General features: G+C 33.3%; 2 protein-coding genes and 1 pseudogene across 2 annotated transcripts; all 3 read right to left on the reverse strand.

The window, feature by feature from the left end:
- Positions 1-1,133: 1,133 nt before the first annotated feature.
- Positions 1,134-4,191, reverse strand: LOC115975428 (protein DETOXIFICATION 54). Its single transcript, XM_031096202.1, has 4 exons — positions 4,129-4,191; positions 3,772-3,883; positions 2,776-3,669; positions 1,134-1,941 (listed from the first exon to the last, which is right to left on the reverse strand). Exons 2-4 carry the CDS (start codon positions 3,823-3,825, stop codon positions 1,381-1,383), a joined length of 1,509 nt encoding a protein of 502 aa, XP_030952062.1. The 5' UTR covers positions 3,826-3,883; positions 4,129-4,191; the 3' UTR covers positions 1,134-1,380.
- A 4,946-nt stretch (positions 4,192-9,137) lies between these two features.
- LOC115963526 (zinc finger BED domain-containing protein RICESLEEPER 3-like) lies at positions 9,138-11,452 on the reverse strand. Its single transcript, XM_031082552.1, has 6 exons — positions 10,719-11,452; positions 10,482-10,608; positions 10,043-10,373; positions 9,723-9,862; positions 9,354-9,645; positions 9,138-9,253 (listed from the first exon to the last, which is right to left on the reverse strand). The coding sequence occupies exons 1-6, from the start codon at positions 11,450-11,452 to the stop codon at positions 9,138-9,140; spliced, it is 1,740 nt and encodes a 579-aa protein (XP_030938412.1).
- A 403-nt stretch (positions 11,453-11,855) lies between these two features.
- On the reverse strand, positions 11,856-11,956 carry LOC115978458 (annotated as a pseudogene).
- Between the last annotated feature and the right edge of the window lie 6,980 nt (positions 11,957-18,936).

The raw sequence follows: 18,936 nt of genomic DNA on the forward strand, positions 1-18,936 counted from the left end.
ATATTGCTATATTGCTATATTTTAGCTCCTCAAACACCAAAATGATGCTCCAACAATGGAGCTAAATCTATTTTTTTTAACTCCATTGCTACAGTGCACATCTATAAATAAATGTGCACTATTCATGAAAGCTAAAAATATATATATATATATATATATATTATTTTATTCTACCGGTGATTAAAATAATTCTACTTGCACATTTCTTTTTCATTCTTTTATCCGTGCCTCTCTCTCTCTCTCTCTCTCATTTTCACTCTCATCTCATCTCTGACTCTAAACTCTAAAACTCATCTCTCTTAATTCACCCTCTTAACTCTGGTGATTAAACTCTGGTCTCTCAATTCACTCTCTCAATTCCGGTCTCTCAACTCCCACCAAAACTTGACGTCACCGACCCACCAGCCGTCTTAGCCGCCCATCTCTCTCAGAACCACGCCGCCGATCACCTCAGACCCATGTCGCCATCCATCAAAAACCCACGCGGCCGATCACCTTAGACCCACGCCGTCGATCAGAGTGCTTGCTCGTGGATATTGGGTAACTGACTGGGAAATCCATGGAGCTCGTCGACATTGTGCTTGTTTGTGATTGGTGATTTTTTTTTTTTTTTTGTTTGTGATTGATGATTTTGTTTGGTTTGGGTTGAAGAAAAAGATTGGAGATTTGGGGTTTTTTTTTTTTTTTTTTTTGCCTGCTGTGGACTGGTGGTGGCGGTGGTGGTTGTGGCTGATGGTGGAGGTGGTTGTGGTTGGTGCTGTGGATTTTTTTTTGGGTAGTGGGATATATTATTTTATTGTAGTGATTATATTATTTTATTGTAATGTTTATATTATTTTATTATGTTGAAAGTTAAAATAGATTTACTACTGCACCATGTGTATAGATAAAATAGATAAAATAACTTTTGGTAAATCTAAAAAGCTAAATTTTTAGCTTCATTGCTATAGATGCTCTTTTATGCATCGAATGCATGATGTATTTTTTAGCACATTCGATGCAGCTATTGGCCCATTGCTTTCAAATATAGCTTCGAGCTCTCTGACAGATATACTCATATTAGTCATATACACCCATAACTACAACAACCGACTAAATTATAGTGCTTGCCCACACTCTTGAAAGTTGAAACGATCACAAAAAACAAAGTCACTATTTAAGGTGCAGCAAAATGTAGGCCATGCTTTCTTAAAACATGTAAACAGTTGCATGGGGAGTGCTACATTTTTTTCCCAAGAAAATTGGTTCCATTACAGTTAAAAAGCACCCCACCACCCCAAACACAAAATTCAAAGTATCAGTACCCATAAAGCAACTAACCAACAAAAAACACATCCCAAATCCCAAAATTAACCCCATACATTTTTCTTTATGGTTTCTCTAGCAAACATTATAGATGTTACCATTTACCAATAACCTGTTGCTTTCTTCATCATTGTCACATTCTTCACCATTAGATGGACACATCTCTAACCCAGTGAGATTCCTAGCCTTCAAAGCCTCAGCCTCCCAATTTGTACGTACCAGTACAACATAAAGGACTGAGAATACACAGGCTACCTGAGCAGAAAGGAGGCCACACCACAACCCACTAAACCCAAACTTGAGCCAGAAGGCTAGTCCCACAGCAACAGGAGTGCCCACAAAGTAAAATGACCAAAAATTGATATGGGCACCCACGGCGGGCCGCGCTGTGCCACGTATGATGCCACAGCCTGTGGTTTGTGGACAGTTGCCAAGCTCACAGAGCCCCATGATAGGCATAACTGAGGCAACCAAGGCTTTGACTTGCACATCATTTGTGAACAACCCTGCCCATCTTTCCCTTAGGATCACAGTCCATGTCACATTGATTATGCCGATTACACCAGCAGACCCCAATGCAACCATTGCTGCTAGTTTGGCTTTGTATGGCCTACCAGCTCCAAGTTCATTCCCTACCTGCAGACCATGTACTGTAACAAATTAAGAATTGATCCGATGATAACACCAAGGATTTCATCATTTACTTAATCATGCATACAGTCCAAACATTTTGGGACCCATGAATGGGATATATGTGGGAAAAGGCCAACTTTTGTTGGATACATGCTTTTCGTATTGTCAAACATTGAAGGAGTTTGAGCTTTAGTTAGTAAAAATGTAAAATGCGTTACATCTCTCTACTACCTTTGTCCAATCACATTACTTGTGTGACTTATCCAGGTCCGTATATGTGATGCAATCACATAACGGCCAAAACTAACGTAGTTCAAGCGTTCAACCCACTTCCTTACCCACACCCCCCCCCCCCTCTCCCACCAAAAATAAAAAAGGGGTAACGCTGGCTCCAGTGATTGATAAACACATCGAACATGTGTCTACATCTTGTCGACTTTGCACACTGGAGCACTAGAGATAAGTTATTTCCATAAAATGGCATAAGACAAATGCCATCTATTAAAACTTAATAGACATGTAAGTCTATTTTGATTAATAATTTGATGGTTAAATATCAAATAAGTGTGAAATACTACTCCAATAATGTCAAGTATTACCCGATTAATAACATAATAAAATAAAATAAAAATCATACATGAAGTACTAAAATAAAAATTTTAAATCATAAAGTCAAAATAAAAACAACATGAAACTTTAAACCCTAAAATATGTAGTAGTCTTTTAGGTTTTACATATAGATGTCGCCATCGAACCAAGACCCGACCTCTCTCTTAGCTAGAAAAAATTTAAGCGAAAATAAGAATAAAATACAATAGAGGTGATTGAAGTACTTACTCTGGCAGAGACACAGCCAGCAAGGGCCATGGGGACAGTGTACATCATGCTAGTGGTCTGAATAAGAATCCCAGTAGCAGCTACAGCCAGAGTTGGATTTGGCAAGTACCCAGCCATCACAGTCACAATCTCATACCACCACCACTCCAAGCATATCCCTAAACAGCTTGGTACTGCTAGTTTCAACAAAGGTCCCAATCCACACCACATTCCTTTCAAATCAACCACGCTATTAATATTATTCCCCACTTTCCACTTCATCTCCCCTCCTTTCCACCAAACATACCCTCCCATCAAAACCACCATATTCAAGTTTGTCAGCACAGAAGCCATAGCCACACCTGGCACCCCAAGATTCATCACCCTAACCAACACTATATTCAATGGTACATGAAAAGTCACAGCCAATAAGGAGCAGTACATCATGGGCTTAGTCACACGCTGTGATCTTAAGAAAACTCTTAGTGGCTGCAACAGTGTGTTTGTCAACAAGTCTGGGAGAGAGTAGATACAGTATGTTGCAGCCATTTTAGTGATTTCTTTGTCTTGGCCCATGAACAACATGATGCTTCCTAGATTGACCCACAAAAAGCTGATGGGTATTATGGCCAACAAAAGTATGAGGATCATGCGCTGGAGGGAGAGAGACAGTAGGTCCCAGTTTTTGCTACCAAAGGCTTGGCTACACACTGGTTCAAGTCCTGAAGTGAGACCCACTAGAACTGAGTAGCCTGTGATGTTGGTGAAGCCGATGGAGAGAGCTCCTCCTGCTAGCTCTAGACGGCCCAAGCGGCCTAAGAACAAGACTGACACTGCTGTTCGAAAAAAAGCCATGAAGTTTGAGGTTGTGGTGGGCAAAGCCATAGACCATAGCTCTTTCAGCTCTTCTACTACCTGTTTGCATTATTATACATCGAAATGAAGCATACACAGAAAGAGAGAGAACTGAAAGATTTGAAGAAAAAAAACTTTTTTTTCTTTGTGGGTTTCTTTTACCTGTGAAGCAGAGGGGGTTTTGCAGGAAGAGAAATCGGGGTCTTTCTCTGCCATTTTTTTTTTTTTTTTTTAGGAAATGGTATCAGCAGGACCTCCTAAAATGGCATACAATCTGCAAGGAAGATTCAATCAAACAGTAAACCAAAATGAAACCCCCAAGTTTTGATTGCTTTCTGAAATGGCATGTAGTAGTCTACTTCAGTATAAAAATAAACAAACAACATAAATCCAGAAGTGCTTTCTTTATAATGTCATTCTAGATAAAAATTTATCAATATTATAGGAACCAAGGTTTGTAGTGTTTATAAGAGCAAGAAATCCATAAGAAATTAAAGATTGTACAAAAAAAGTTCCGACCTTTTCACTTCCTATTTCCTTCTTGGTTATTCTTTGACTGTGGGAGGAGGTAAAGGATATAAGCGCAGTTAAGAAGGAAGATATAATGAAGATATAATAAGGAAAAAGCTAAAAAGAGTTGGTGGGTTTGAGTAAATTCAAGTGCCAAAGGAGGAAAGGAAGTAGACTTGTTTCAAACACGCTCTGTTTTTGCTTATATGCAATCTTTATGTAGTAAGTAGTAACATAGGAAAAAAGGCTAGGAGAAAGGAAATTAAGCAAAAAAGTAAGCGAGTACTTTGATAATGGCGGCGACTGAGACCTATATTCCTATAGTGTAGGTTGGGCTGAGGAGGTGGAAGAAAAGTTTGAGAGAGAAAGGGACAGTGAGAATGGAGGGCAGAGTGCGTTTAAAGAAGTTTCGCTTATAAGAGAGAGAGAGAGAGAGGAGATGTCAGTGGAAACAGGACGCAGTTGCTTTCCTTTTACCTTGGTTTTTAGTTTTCACTTCGTTTTCTTTTTTTCTTTTTTCTTATAAGAGAGAGAGAAGTTTTTACTTTTTATTTTCACTGGTAAATATACTCATACACTTCTTTCTCCAAAAAATAATAATAATAATAATAATAATAATAATACTCATACACTTCATGGTATAAAGAATCGCCACATCTCGGTTATCACCCACTGCTTCCACTATCCATACTTAAAAGGAAAGTGGAGGTTCCATTTAGGTTGTAGACCATTGGCAAGAATCCAAGGGTTTTTTTTTTTTTTTTTTTTTTGAGAAAAATTCAAAACTAACTTGAGGTAATATTAAAGTTCCAGTTAGCTCAATTGATAAAATTTTTAATAGTCGAATAAAAGATTAGGGGTTCAGTTTCTGCTGCTTACATAAAAAACCGATTGATATCTTGATTTGATGATAAAGAGTTATTATTGGGTGCGAACACCATAAGTTGAATCTCTCTAAAAAAAAATTAAAAAAAAAAAAAAAAAAACTTGAGGTAATGCTTGCTATCATTTTTCTTTCTTCAAAAATATCCAATTTAATCCCTAAGTAAATGTCACTTTACTACGTTTATTTTGAAGTAAATTTTTTTTCAGAAGATGTTTACTCATTTTCAAGTTTTTATTTGTAAGTAAAATATAGTCAAACTTGTAAAATATTTTGGTTGGTCATAAAATTATTTATAAAAAGTTGTAAAACATTTTACCTTTAAAATTTTAGCAAAACATTTTATAAAAACACATAGTGGCTTCCTTCACCCCCATTTGGTGGCTAGGTCATCAATTCGATGGGCAAGTTCGTTGATGCCAACAGTCTGGTGGCTAGATCCGTTGTTTTGAAGACTAGTGCTGATGGTTCAATCATCGGAGCCATCATTCTGACGACTGGTGTCGAAGGCTCGATAACTGAAACTGTCGTTTCCAATGGTCGGAGGCACCATTCTAGCCATCAGTGATGGTGATTTGATCACCGAACACACCATTCCTATGGCAGTCACCAATATTTTGATTGCCAGAGCTATCGTTTGGGTTGCCAGTTCCAGCAATTCGATCACCGAACCTCTAGCACTAGTGGCTCTGATGGCCGAGTCACCGGTTTTGGTAGTTTACTTGAAAAAATTTACTTTTCATACCAAATACCTTAAAATATTTTATTGAAAATGTTTTACATATAAAATATTTTGCTTCAAAACAAATAGAATGTTAAACTATTCATGTATATAATTACCAGAATGCAATCATTGTGACATATGCAGGCAAGATAAGTTGTTCAAAAGAAGCATAAAACAGAAAACTTAAATCAGTGGAGTACTTTCAAATGGTATTATGTATCACCTGTGCTTAGGAAGTAAATTTGATATTTTTAAAATAAGTCTTGATAGTATATGGTATTAGTCCAAAGTTCAGAGGTGATTTTTGAATTTTACCTTTGATTATATATTTGTCCTTCAACTTTTACCCTATATTTCAAGATAATCTCTAACCTTATAAACGATTTGAGTTCTTAATCTTTTAAACATGCGTCAAAAAATCCTTGACGTTAACTAGGGATGGCCGAGTATGACCTGGCAAAAGAAAACACTATACTATAATCAAGCACTACTACTTATATGAAGCCCTAATCATAGTTAAAAAAAACAATTAAAAAAAAACATATATATCAGTTGTTGTAAAAGAACACATGCTACATTCGTGAGGAACAAAATTAGGGGATCTCACAAATGAAATATATATATATATATATATATATATATATATATGCTTGTAAGTTGTAGCTATAATTTCTCGATGTATTCCATTGGTATAATTTGTCAGTGTTACATATTCGAGCTTTGATTATTGTACCACGTTTATTTTTCAAAATTGACTTGGATAGATGACTTGGTTGTGTCTCTTTACAGTTCTAAGTTACTAGATTTTATGGTTATTATGTTATATTTTTCAATTATAAATAAATAAATAAAACTCATACAACTGCTATTGTACCCGGGTAGCTTCTTGGACCAAAAATCGGCATAGTCTTGGAGTAGATTTTACTCCAAGCTGGTATAGAGGGATTCCCACATCAATGATAGTATAAAGTGATTTGGTTCAACCCTCGATGGACAAAATGAGGAAGCAAATAGCTAGACATGTATAGTTACTAAATTTGGATCGAATGTTGAGCAAGTCTATAAGTTAGGTCACTGGTTCAACCAGTAGGTCAATGATTGAACCATAGGGTCAAATAATTTTTTTTTAATTATATATATATAGTAAATTTGAGAAATCATAACATGAATATATAAATTTAAAAAAGAAGAAGAAGAAAGGGCATATGTCTAAATTAAACTCGCCATTATAATTCAAATTCAAGGTTTCACAAGCAATAACATTAGAAATTCTATAAAACTCAAAAATAGAATAAACGAATGTCATAAGATCGGAACAAAGTTTTTGCTAAATAAAATCTTGTTATAGGTTTTAAATTTTTGTATATTAAAAAAAATGCAAATATCAAACTGCGTGAACAAAAGAAGTGAAAAAGAGTTAAAGACTTAAACTTAAAGCAATAAACAAATAAAGTACGAAAAAAACGTAAACAAAAGAGGAGAAAAGAAGGTTTAAGCAATAAACTATATAACTTATACTGATATACTTATACCTATACCTATGTACTAACTGACTACGTGAAATTGAAAATTGCATTTTTTTTATTAAAAAAAAAAAAATTAGGTTTTCTCTTATTTAAATTATCATATTATCACACATTAAACAGTAAAAAATTCAATGGAATGGATCTATTAATGTAATTTTACACAATTCACAAATCCAATTGGGTTATTAAAACCCAACTAGGTCACATGGTTTGCTCAAAACTTGCCAGGTTTTACCGGTTTTGACTGGGTTTTGTGCACATCTAATCCAATTGATGACTCAGATCGGTTTATGTGCCAGGTCACCAGGTTACCGATCCGACCGGCCAGGTGGAACTGGGTTTAATAACACTGTAGGCAAGGAATACCATCAAAATTATTGTTATAATCACTTCAAGAGATAGGTTGGGCTTTAAGTGGATCTCTTCTCTTGAAGAGACAAATTTCATAGTTAAGTGGACCCATCATTTAAAGACAAGATTCAAGAGGATCAATTTTTTCATGGGTCCGATTAATGTATTGCCCTAATCATTCATTTTATGAAACTTTTTATGGAAAATTAAAAAAGTTGTCAAAAAAGTTAGTCACTGTTTCATTTTTCCATAAAAAGTTTTCTAAAACAGTTTATATGTATGTACTAAGGACAAACATTAATAAAACCATTTTTTCATAATGGCCTCCTTAGTATTAGCCAGAGCAGCACAAGCTTAAGAAACTTATAATAGCTTATAGTAACTTATCTCTTTAAGAGACAAGTTCCAAGCTAGGACTCGCTTCTTAAGAGAGGAGGTCCAAAATATGCTATTTACCCAAATAAATTCTGAATAGTTTCTATTTTGCCAAATAAGTGAAATAACTGAAGTCATGAGTTGAGCATAATTTTATTTTTAACTATACATAGCATAATGATGAATATAATTGGACATATGATTAGTACATAACATGATAAGGCCATTCTTTTTTCTTTTTTCTTTTGACCAATCTTCAAATTGGGTGGAATGGGCATCTAAAACCTTTTTATTCCATAACTTAGCCTCCCAACTTAGATTTTGGATTAATATTCCTTATAAATGTAATTTTTCTTTTCTATATTGTAAATAGAAAAGAAAGCAATGTAATTTTCTCTAGATTGTAACTAGGAAGAATAGCTGTTCAGGGATATTCCAACGGAGCACCGTTGAATCAAGCCCGACGCCACTAGTGCCGACAAAAGATTCACCTGCAACGAAGGATTAAGACCCAACACTTGAATCGGGCTTGATTAATGTAAGAAATAATTATTTAGGAACGGTTATTTAAAATTTATTCCTAAAGAGTATTAATTAATGTAAGAAATAATTTTGTCATTACATCAGCCCCATACATGTCATCTTTTTTTATTGTTCTCAATATAATTAATCATTTTTTTTCACAAAAATAGAATGCAAAACAAAACCAAATAAAAAAGTTATTTTTCAAATATGATGGCAATGGGGCGTGGCGGGGCCGAAGGATGAGATCTTCGTCCCCACCCCGCATGGATTTTTCTTACCCCATCCCCGCCCCGCCCCGCCCCGCCCTGCCCCGCATGACTGGGAAAATTTCTTGCCCCATCCCTGCCCCTTAAGGCTCCGTGAACACCCGCCCTACACCGTAAAACTTTATTTCTTGTTAATTTTCCTTACAACTATTACCATTTTTTCAAATAAATTGACATGTTTCAATAATAAAAATATACTTGAAATTATAAATAAATATATACTATCAAATCAAACTAATTTTTAGCAAAAACTAAATAATATTATCTAAATGTTTAACAAGACAATATGACAACAAAAATCTCATATTATGACACAATAAAATAATCCAAACTCCTAATACATAACAAAATAAAAATTGCCTAGTTCTTCAAAAAGAATCTCCACTTTCTTCCATCATTGTGACACCACTTTCTTCTTCATCATCATAATCATCCAGGATATTTTGGAATTTATCTTCAATTCCATCTATGGTAGATGAAGAACCTAAAAAAAGATAAAATAAATTCAATCAAACAATTGAAAAATATAATAAAGAATGTAGCAACATAAATCATTGCGTAATTAAACTAGTAAATTTAATTACCATTAATTTCAGCCCATAACCAATTTTGATCACACATTAATGCCTCCACAGTCTTTTGATGAAGTTTACTACGATATGGACTTAACAATCGACCACTTGTGCTAAATGATGACTCTGAGGCAACAGTTGACACTGGAATGGCAAAGATATCCCTTGCAATACGTTGCAAAGTAGGATACTTTGGCCCATTAGATTTCCACCATGCCAAAATATTAAAATCCACAGTTCTTGGCATTAAATCATCCTCAAGGTAATGGTCCAACTCCAATTTAATATTCCCACCCCTTTTTTTCTGACTAAGATATCTTTCAAAGTCCATAAGGGAGTCATCAACTTGCGGATCCTCTCCCACACAAGGGCCATGAGTACCTTCCTACCCATTCTCCCAGAACTGTAGTCACGAATCATTTCATAACAAATATCTCTAACCCTTTGAATTTCATTATCAGCTTCATCACCATAAATTATTGCAAAATAATATTCTAACAATTCAATCTTATATCTTGGGTCTAAAATGGTTGCCATAGCCATAACACCATGAATCACATTCCAATAACAATCAAATTTTTCCAACATTTTAAATGCCATACTCCTAATCACATCATTTGCGCTTGTAAACCAAGAATTCAAAGCTATTTTTATTTCACACACCTTAGGAAAAAAAAGATTAGCTGTAGGGTATGAGGTACCTGAAAATAGCTTTGTAACCTTGTGAAACACTGCCAATCTCTCACATATATTACTTGCCATCTCCCATTCTTCCTCCGTTGGAATGCACTTATAAGATGACTCACATATGTTCAATCGATAAAAGACATTTTGATACTTTATAGCAATAGAAAGCATGAGATAGGTAGAGTTCCAACGAGTCTTATAATCAAGGGCTAGTTCTTTGGTACATTCAACATGTGCTTGTCGAGCTGTCTCTTCGAACTTCTGCCTTTTCTTTGTTGATGCAGTCCAAAATCCCACACTTTCTCGAACCTTTTCAATGCATGATCCAATTACATCCAAACCATCCTGAACAATCAAATTAAGAACAAGTGCTACACAACACATATACAACATTGATCCATGCATAATAAGTGCACCACGTTGAAACTTATCTAAGATAATTTTTATAACTACATCATTGGTACTACAATTGTCCATAGTCACAGTAGATAACTTCCTATCAATATTCCACTCCAACAAAGTATCTAGAAGGACACTAGAAAGCACTTCTTTCGTATGTGGAGATGGCACATAAATAAACCTTAAATGAGAAATTTAAATAATTAGAACCAACAATGATATAAGTTCATAAAACATTTGAAAAGAATTTAATTGAAACATAAAAATGAATATATACTTTAAAAAAAGTACCTCATAACTCGGCTTTGTAATCTCCACAAACCATCAATGAAGTGTGTTGTTACAACGATAAACCCTCGCTTTTTGTTTTGTGAAGTCCACATATCAGTGGTAATAGAAATTATACCCTGATTCTTTTCAATTTCATGCTTTGATTTCTCCATTTCTTTCTCATAGATGCTCAAAATGTCCTTCTTGATTGTGTTCCTAGAAACCATCAAGAACAATGGTTGAAGAGAAGTTGAATATTTTTTAAAACCAATGTGGTCAACTATAGAGAGGGGATACTCATGCAAGATGATCATACGAGGAAGTTCATTTCTTGATACATTTTGATCAAAATTATAAGCATTCACACTAGCCATTGAATCCACTTTATTTTGGTCCCTTGCCAAAAATTTTTGATTCATATCCCTAATGTCTTGAAACTTTTTCCTCGGACTTATTTTCACGTGGTCATGCAAATGTTTAGTGCCATAATTGGATCCCCTTACTAGCAATTTCTTATAATAATTGCACTCAGCCTTGTCTTTCTCATCAACTCTCTCTCTCTTAAAATGATTCCAAACAATTGATTTGTACTTCCACTCTTCTTGAATTATTTCATTGCTAGGCTGGACTGGCTGGACATCCTTTGGCATATTCAACAGAGGTGATGATGGGGTTGCATTATCTTCATCTACTATCAAAGGAAATTGATTGCTGCTAGATGGATTGGAGCTACCAATGTTTTCATGTGAAGTCATTTTTTTCCTGATGTTAATTTAGCAACTTAGTAATGGACAAACTATATTTCTCCAGTAGAGATAATATAAAATAATGGGAACGAAAAAAAAAAATTAAAACAAATCTCCTTGGCAATGTTGTTAAACAATTAAAATATATTTAGCAACGTCGTTAAACAATTAAATTAAAAATCATAGCACCCGTAGCACATACACAAATGGGTATTCATATTTCATTGGCCTAAAAAACACTAAAACAAATCTCCTTTATAGTAAGTAGTTAGTAGTATGCATTAGTTAATTCCTCCCATTTTGTGACTATTTCATTGAGAATGGGACAAAGTCTCAAACCTGTACCTTATATTTTTTAATAAAAATACATAAAACAAAATTAAATTGTATATAATTTTTGCGTGGAGAACAAGAACGAACAGCTAGAGCTAGTAGCCTAGTACATGATTGATGCCATCATATTGGCAATCAAACCAATAGGGAAACATATCCCTGACCCTCATTATCTTGTTCTCCAAAAATTAAAAAACAAAAACCCAGCTTGTAAAATAGATATGGATTTTAACAAGCATAAAGAAGCAGTGTTGTTAAGCAGCCAAATGCCCACACAAAATTACAAAAACAATGACACAGACACATATTTAGAGCCACAGACCCGTACCTCATTAAAAAAATTATATTATGTTCGTGATGAAAAGTAAGTTAAGAAAGACCGTATGAATCATGAATGAAATCAGCAATTCAATAGTATATAAATTTGTTTCTAATAAAGACAAAAAAGAAGAAGTTAAAATTGGTACCTTATTTCCAACTTTGCTAGAGAGAAAAAAGAGGTAGAGCCACGTTAGGTAGAATAAAATAAGCTGATGATATTTTTATTTAAATAGTAAGGTTTTAGGGTATGATAAAATTACAATTTAACCCTTATTAATGCAGGGCAGGGTGAGGATGGGGCGGGGTGGGTCTAATAAGTGTAAACCCAGCCCAGCCCTGCCTCATAGTGCGGGTCTAAAATCTCGCCCCACAAAGGGGGAAAACCTGCACGGGGCGAAGCAGGGATGGGCGGGTCAAGCGGGGCGGGGAAAAATTGCCATCCCTATAGATTTGATTTGAATTCATACATAATTTTTTTTTTATCAGACATTTTGCTCTATGAAACCACCACATCATATTTGAAAATTATGGCTATTTTAATTCATTTTAGTTATTACTTATTAAAAAAAAAAAAAAAGACATCATTTAATATATTACCATAAAAAATGTATTTATTTTTTAAAAAGAAGCTAATTATCTAATCATGTATGATACAAGTTGTTATTTTTATTGCCTTCAATGTCAATTAATTATTTGTTCCCAAAAAGAGAATATAAAACAAAACCAAAAAAGGAAGTTATTTCAAACATATAGTTAGATTAGATTTTAATTTATGCATTTTTTTTTAGACATTTTCCTTCTATGCCTTCAAATCTTATGATCCAATAACATCTTATGCTATCTTCATATTTTATGAAAAAAAAATTATATTAATTAGAGATTAACTTTTGTAAGGACATGGTGTAAAGCTCATGTTTTACCACTCCAATCCCAACATGCTACATCATCTTATCACATATTTAAGAATAAGTACAACCACACTCAATCAATTCTAATACTCATATATAAATCTAACAAAATTAAGAGTTTATTGAGATGTTATTAGATGTGGTATGGTGTATTGAATTCTAAGTGAAATGCTAATGTGAACTTTTTTTATTAGATGGTGTAAAACATGAGTTTTACACCCCATCCTTACCGAATTTGAACTCAATTAATTAATTCTTGCTACTTATCTCAAAAATAAAATCCTACACTCTATTTTCCATGGACATTTGCTATTATGAGCCAATGATTTAATAACAACTTAATTATGCATGTAATTCTTCTCTTTTGGTAGTTATATTATCTTTGGATATAGAAAATTTTTAAAATCATCATTTGATATTTATTCATAAAATATTTAAAGCTCGTCTATGATTTCTTATAAAATTAAGGAATAATTTTTGGTGCACTACCATAAGGTTTTTATACACTTAAAAAATATCAGCCTCGTTGCACGCACTCTATGGGTGCTTTGAGACTTTTTTTTTTTTTTTTTTTTTTTGATATAGTGCCATATGTCATAATGTTCCATTCATCTTCATTTGAGGTTACACATTTGTCTACTAATATTACACATTTTCAAACTGCTTATACAACTAGGAATGTCATGAGACTAACTCAAAAAAATGAACACCGAAGTAGCATTAAAATCATATATTTGTATGTGATTTGTTCATTTTTTTTAACTAATCACATGACACTTTTGGTTATATATTTATATTAGCAGTTCACAAATGCATAATTTTAGTAGAAAAATGCGTAAAACTCAAATAAAGATAAATAGAAAATTATGAATAAATGATTGATTACCATTTATGTATGAGAAATGATATATACACAACATTTTTACAACAAATTTTAAGTAGCAGGTTGTTACTAGTTATTATTGTTGTGATAAAAAAGTTTTCAATTTCAACATAATAAACGGATCTCAAACAGACCCTTAGTGTTAAGTTCAATTTTAAACTAATAACAACTAATCATTTATGATTTGTTGTGAAAATATTGTGGACGTAACACCTCTCTATTTGTATTCCTTCACTATTATTTCCTATTTTTTTGCTTTATGATTTAACTTGAAAACAGTTTTAATTAGAATCAATACTTCACAATTTTCTCAATTAAACAGTTTGATTCTTTTTTTCAATTAAACTGCTACTCCTAAAACTCTTAAACTCACATTTTCTTTTCTTGTTAAGGCTCAACTCCCCCATTTCCATTACTCTCTCTCCCCTGACAGTTTCTTTAAATTTTTCTACCTTCTCATTTATTTTTTCTTCCTTTTTTATAATTTTTTATTATCACGCCAGGAGTGAGCGATGATAAATCCCTTTTTTTTATTTTATTGAAAATGTAATATGTTGTCTTGGAAAGAGATTCGTGGCAACCAAGGGATCAATAGATGTAGCCTATGACCTATGATTTTTTTTTTTTTTTTTAACTGTAAGATGACCTATGAATTCTAAACTCTTATTGATGATTCAATTGAAAAAATTATCGATAGCTATCATTGCCAAGGGTGCGCGGTGATAACTCCCTTTTTTTTTTATTATTGAAAATGTAATAGGTTTTCTTTGAAAGAGATTGATAAAGAGATTGATAGAAACCAAGGGATCAATAGATGAAGTCTATGACCTATAGATTCCAAACACTCTTATTGATGATTCAATTGGAAAAATTATAGAGAGCTACAACAACTTCTCGTTGGACCTCTGCTTTGTACTTTTTTTTATTTATTTTTAAATTGCCTAACAATTTTTATTATGGTTTTGGTTTATATTTTTAGGCTACTAAATTATTCATGTTTCACCAATGGTGTCTATATTTCTTTTTATATTTTTTATTTTTTTTTTGAGATAGATAGAATTTAACTTTAACCTAATCTAAATGTATATTGTGTGAAGTTTCCTCTTGAAGACTTGAACTCCAATCCTTACCCCCCCCCCCCCAAACATCCCACAAGTACTTATATTTATAGATTGATCATCACGCCAAGGTGTGCGGTGGTGGTGTCTATGTATCAAAATAGAACTTGTATAAACATCTTTTATAAATGGTAAAAGCAAATTTCTGTAATTAATATTGAACACATCATGAAACGGTGATAAAAATGTGTTGTTTGGGATATTCATAGTCTATTAGTTTGGAAATATGTAGTATAGAATCTAATCATATATATAAACAATGAACATTACCCCAATGATTTGGTTTAGTGGTTCCTAAGGTCTTATAATATCAATGAGATCATGGGTTCAAAACTTCTTACTAACATATTGGGGTCGCCACATGGGATTCCTCTTTGTAATAACCATGTACATGTGAGACAAGGAGATAGTCAGATACTCGAAGAGGTCTGATCCCTAAATACGTACCCTCATTTGTCAAAAAAAAAAAAAAAAAAAAAAAAAAACAATGAACATGAAAATATATAACATAAAATCTAATTATATTCCCAAATAAATGTACAAAATGTCTCCTCAACTCAATTCCCTCCTAAATCAAATGTAATTAAAAATCATTTCTTTGCTCCAATATTTTTTTTATATATTATTTTTGGGTAAACTACGAATTTGGTCTCTATCCTTTACATCATATATCAATTTAATCTCTAACATTTTAATTGTGTCAATCTAATCCCTAAACTTTCAGTACAAAGGTTTCTCCTCAAATACCTCCTACATTACAAAAGAGTTTTCAACATAGAAAAAACTAAGAAAAACATATAATATGAGAAAGAAGCATGCAGTAATAATTTCTTTTTTGAGAATCTGCTTCTCATTTTTCTATTAAATTAAGAAGAAGGCTTATCAACCAATACAAGAACGTTAATGTCTGGTGGAACATGCTCCATCCAGACTGTTAAACCCGAACAAAACCTAGCATATATTTATACTTTCATATTACTGCATGCTTCTTTCTCATATTATATTTATACTTTCATATTACCACATGCTTCTTTCTCAAAGAAGGAGGTCGTGATTTGGTGGTTCACTTAGTGTGCGTTTGCCTAAAAATTATTAGGCGTTTTGCATTTTTTGGCTGGGTCTCACGACACTGTTCACGACCCAGCCCAACTTCAAAAAATGCGCATAAGCAAGTTAGTTGTGGGTCTCACGACATTATTTATAATTTAAAATTTATTTTGTTACAGTGTTTTCAGTATTAAATTTTTAGTTTTTAGTAAAATAAGTGATATCAAAACAAACCCTTAGAGAAGGAGAATCTTTGCGTTTACACGTTTATGTTCATTAACGCTTAAAAATAGTGTCAAAGGCTTTACTAGTGGCATGACTTGAGACTTTGTCTTAGCTAAGGAAATAGTGGCGTAATTGGGGGACGACGTGTCCTTATTTACCACATCACCCACTCAATTAAAACATTCAGGTGATCATGACTCACAAACATAAGGACTAAAATTCAAACAATACCTATGAAATTATAGGAGAGTAGATCAAAATTTTGAAACTATAAAGAACAAAATCAAAACTGACCGAAATTTGGAGGATGTAATTTCACAATTTAGTCTTTTTATTAAAAAAAAAAACCAAAATTTCACTTGGCTTCTTGTCAGTGTCAATGCTTGATTTTCGTTTTTTTTTTTTTTTTTTTTTGGTATGTCATACTTTTCCATCAACTAATTGATGATATGGACTCTGCTCCTAATAATAACTCTTTATTATTAGAGACTTTACTAATTGGGCTAACTAAAACTCTCAACATATGTCACTTATTCAAAATAATACTAATAGACATTTATCATCTCATAAGTCTGTCAACATCATCATAGGTCATTTTTCTTGAATTTAGCATTTAATTTAAATCTTTCTATTAATATTCTAAATAATTTTAATAATTTTATTCACTAACCAATGGTGGTAGCCAGCGTTGACGACAACGGTTGGTGTTGAAGTTAGAATAACCGAAAGGTCGGAATGGCTAGCGGTTAGGACTTTTAGGAGTTTAAAAAATCTAACTGTGAACTGACTAACCTTTATATATAAATAATTTTTTTTTTTTTTTTATAATAAAATTTCCTACGTAGAAACTAGAAAGACGTCGTTTTGAGGGGTACAGATAGAATATTTTAGATATGTAGTTTTTTTTTTTTTTTTTTTTTTTTTTTTATTATTATTATTGATGGTGTCACAAATAATCCAAGTCCATAACTCGTCCATATGTCTCGTCCAACGAAAAAAGCTACAATAGGCGGAGAAAATTGTAAGCGTACTGGCGAACCTCGTCCATATATGGACGAGCAATACCTCGTGAAATCTACTCATCATTTATGAAGGACAAGCCTTCCAAGATGGTCTCGTCCATCTTCCACTAAAAGTGGACGAGCTCATCGTGGAGGTCTCGTCCATCCTTACTAAGGATGGACGAGTTCATCGGCCCGTCCGACCTAGGTAACTTTCACAGCGGTTATGGAAGTTACCCCCAATTCTCCGGACTCCTCGACATTGGGAACGGTTACTAAACAGATAACCGTTCCACACACACACTATATAAGGCTTCTTCAATGAAGGGTAAGGGGATTCAGACAATTTCATTTTTTGAGAGAATACTTCTTCGTTACAGAAAGTTCAAAGTAATTAACTTGATCATCGGAGGATTTTTGGCCGGTCCCCACCGGTCCCCTCTGATTCTGTGTTCTTTGTATTACAGGAGATAGCCCAAAGATCAACGTTCGAATCTTGTCAACCCACTGATATCCAAGGAATCATCAATTATTATTATTATTATTATTATTATTATTATTATTATTATTATTATCATCACTAAACTAGGGTTTTTAATATGTTTGTCATTGGCTCTCAAGTTCTATTGACCTAAGGACAGGTGCTTTTCATGCATGTTGTTTATTTTTGTAATTTTTTTTGTTAGTCCATGTTGCTTATTTTGATCTACTGCCACTCATTGTTGTGCGTTTTTGTGTATAAATTTTGTGTGTAGTGTAGTGTGAGACTGACTTTAGGGATCATTTGATTTGTACATAGTATGTAGTATTGAGTTACCTTTGTTTCCTTTTTGATAATTTGAAAGTATTATTTCAAAAGGCCAAACCAAAAGCCCTACTATCGAGAAGGAGACAATGCTCAAACAGAAGCTGGCCGGCTGCTTCTCTAAAATGATCTTTACAAGATTTGCGGCTGCAAATCCAAAACAAAACACCCCCACATGCATAGAAGAATTTAAGGACCAACTAGCCTGATCGAGTTGTTATTTGTTCTCATTTGAATTCACTATTGGCCACCACTTTTTTTACTCAGCATTAATAGTTTGGTTTTAATCTGAATTCATTATTAACATCACTTTTTTATTAAGTATTAACAGTTTGAAACGATTTTATTGTTAAATTGTTGTGAAAATATTGCATTTGCCCCAATTTTATTCCCAAGCTAATTCGTGAGAGTCTATTAGGATTCCAACTAAAGGACAGAGACTGTACTTGAGTTAAGTTTGTTCTTGATACCAGCAAATTGTATTGGAAGCGAAGAAAGGAACCTCAATTACACAAGAACCAACTATCTATAACCTAAATAAGTGTGATGTATATGTTGGATAAATGATTTATTGACCTTTCATAAGGCATCAAAAGTAAACTTGTTGAATTTCCATCTTTATTTATTACATTACATGAATGTGACGGGGATATTTTAGCATTTAGAAATAGTCATGGTTGCTACTTTATGTAAAAAATAATAAAAATTAAGTTACAGTGCAAATTTCCACCGTTTGATTTTGATTTTCGTTTTAATTTTCTAAATTCACAAGTTCAAAATGGAATTTCCTAAGACTTGGATATATAGGTGGTTTTGTATTTTTGTTCTACTTCTATGACTATCCCAATTTAC

This window comes from Quercus lobata, chromosome 2 (assembly GCF_001633185.2).
Source record: "Quercus lobata isolate SW786 chromosome 2, ValleyOak3.0 Primary Assembly, whole genome shotgun sequence".
In the NCBI taxonomy this organism is placed as follows: domain Eukaryota; kingdom Viridiplantae; phylum Streptophyta; class Magnoliopsida; order Fagales; family Fagaceae; genus Quercus; species Quercus lobata.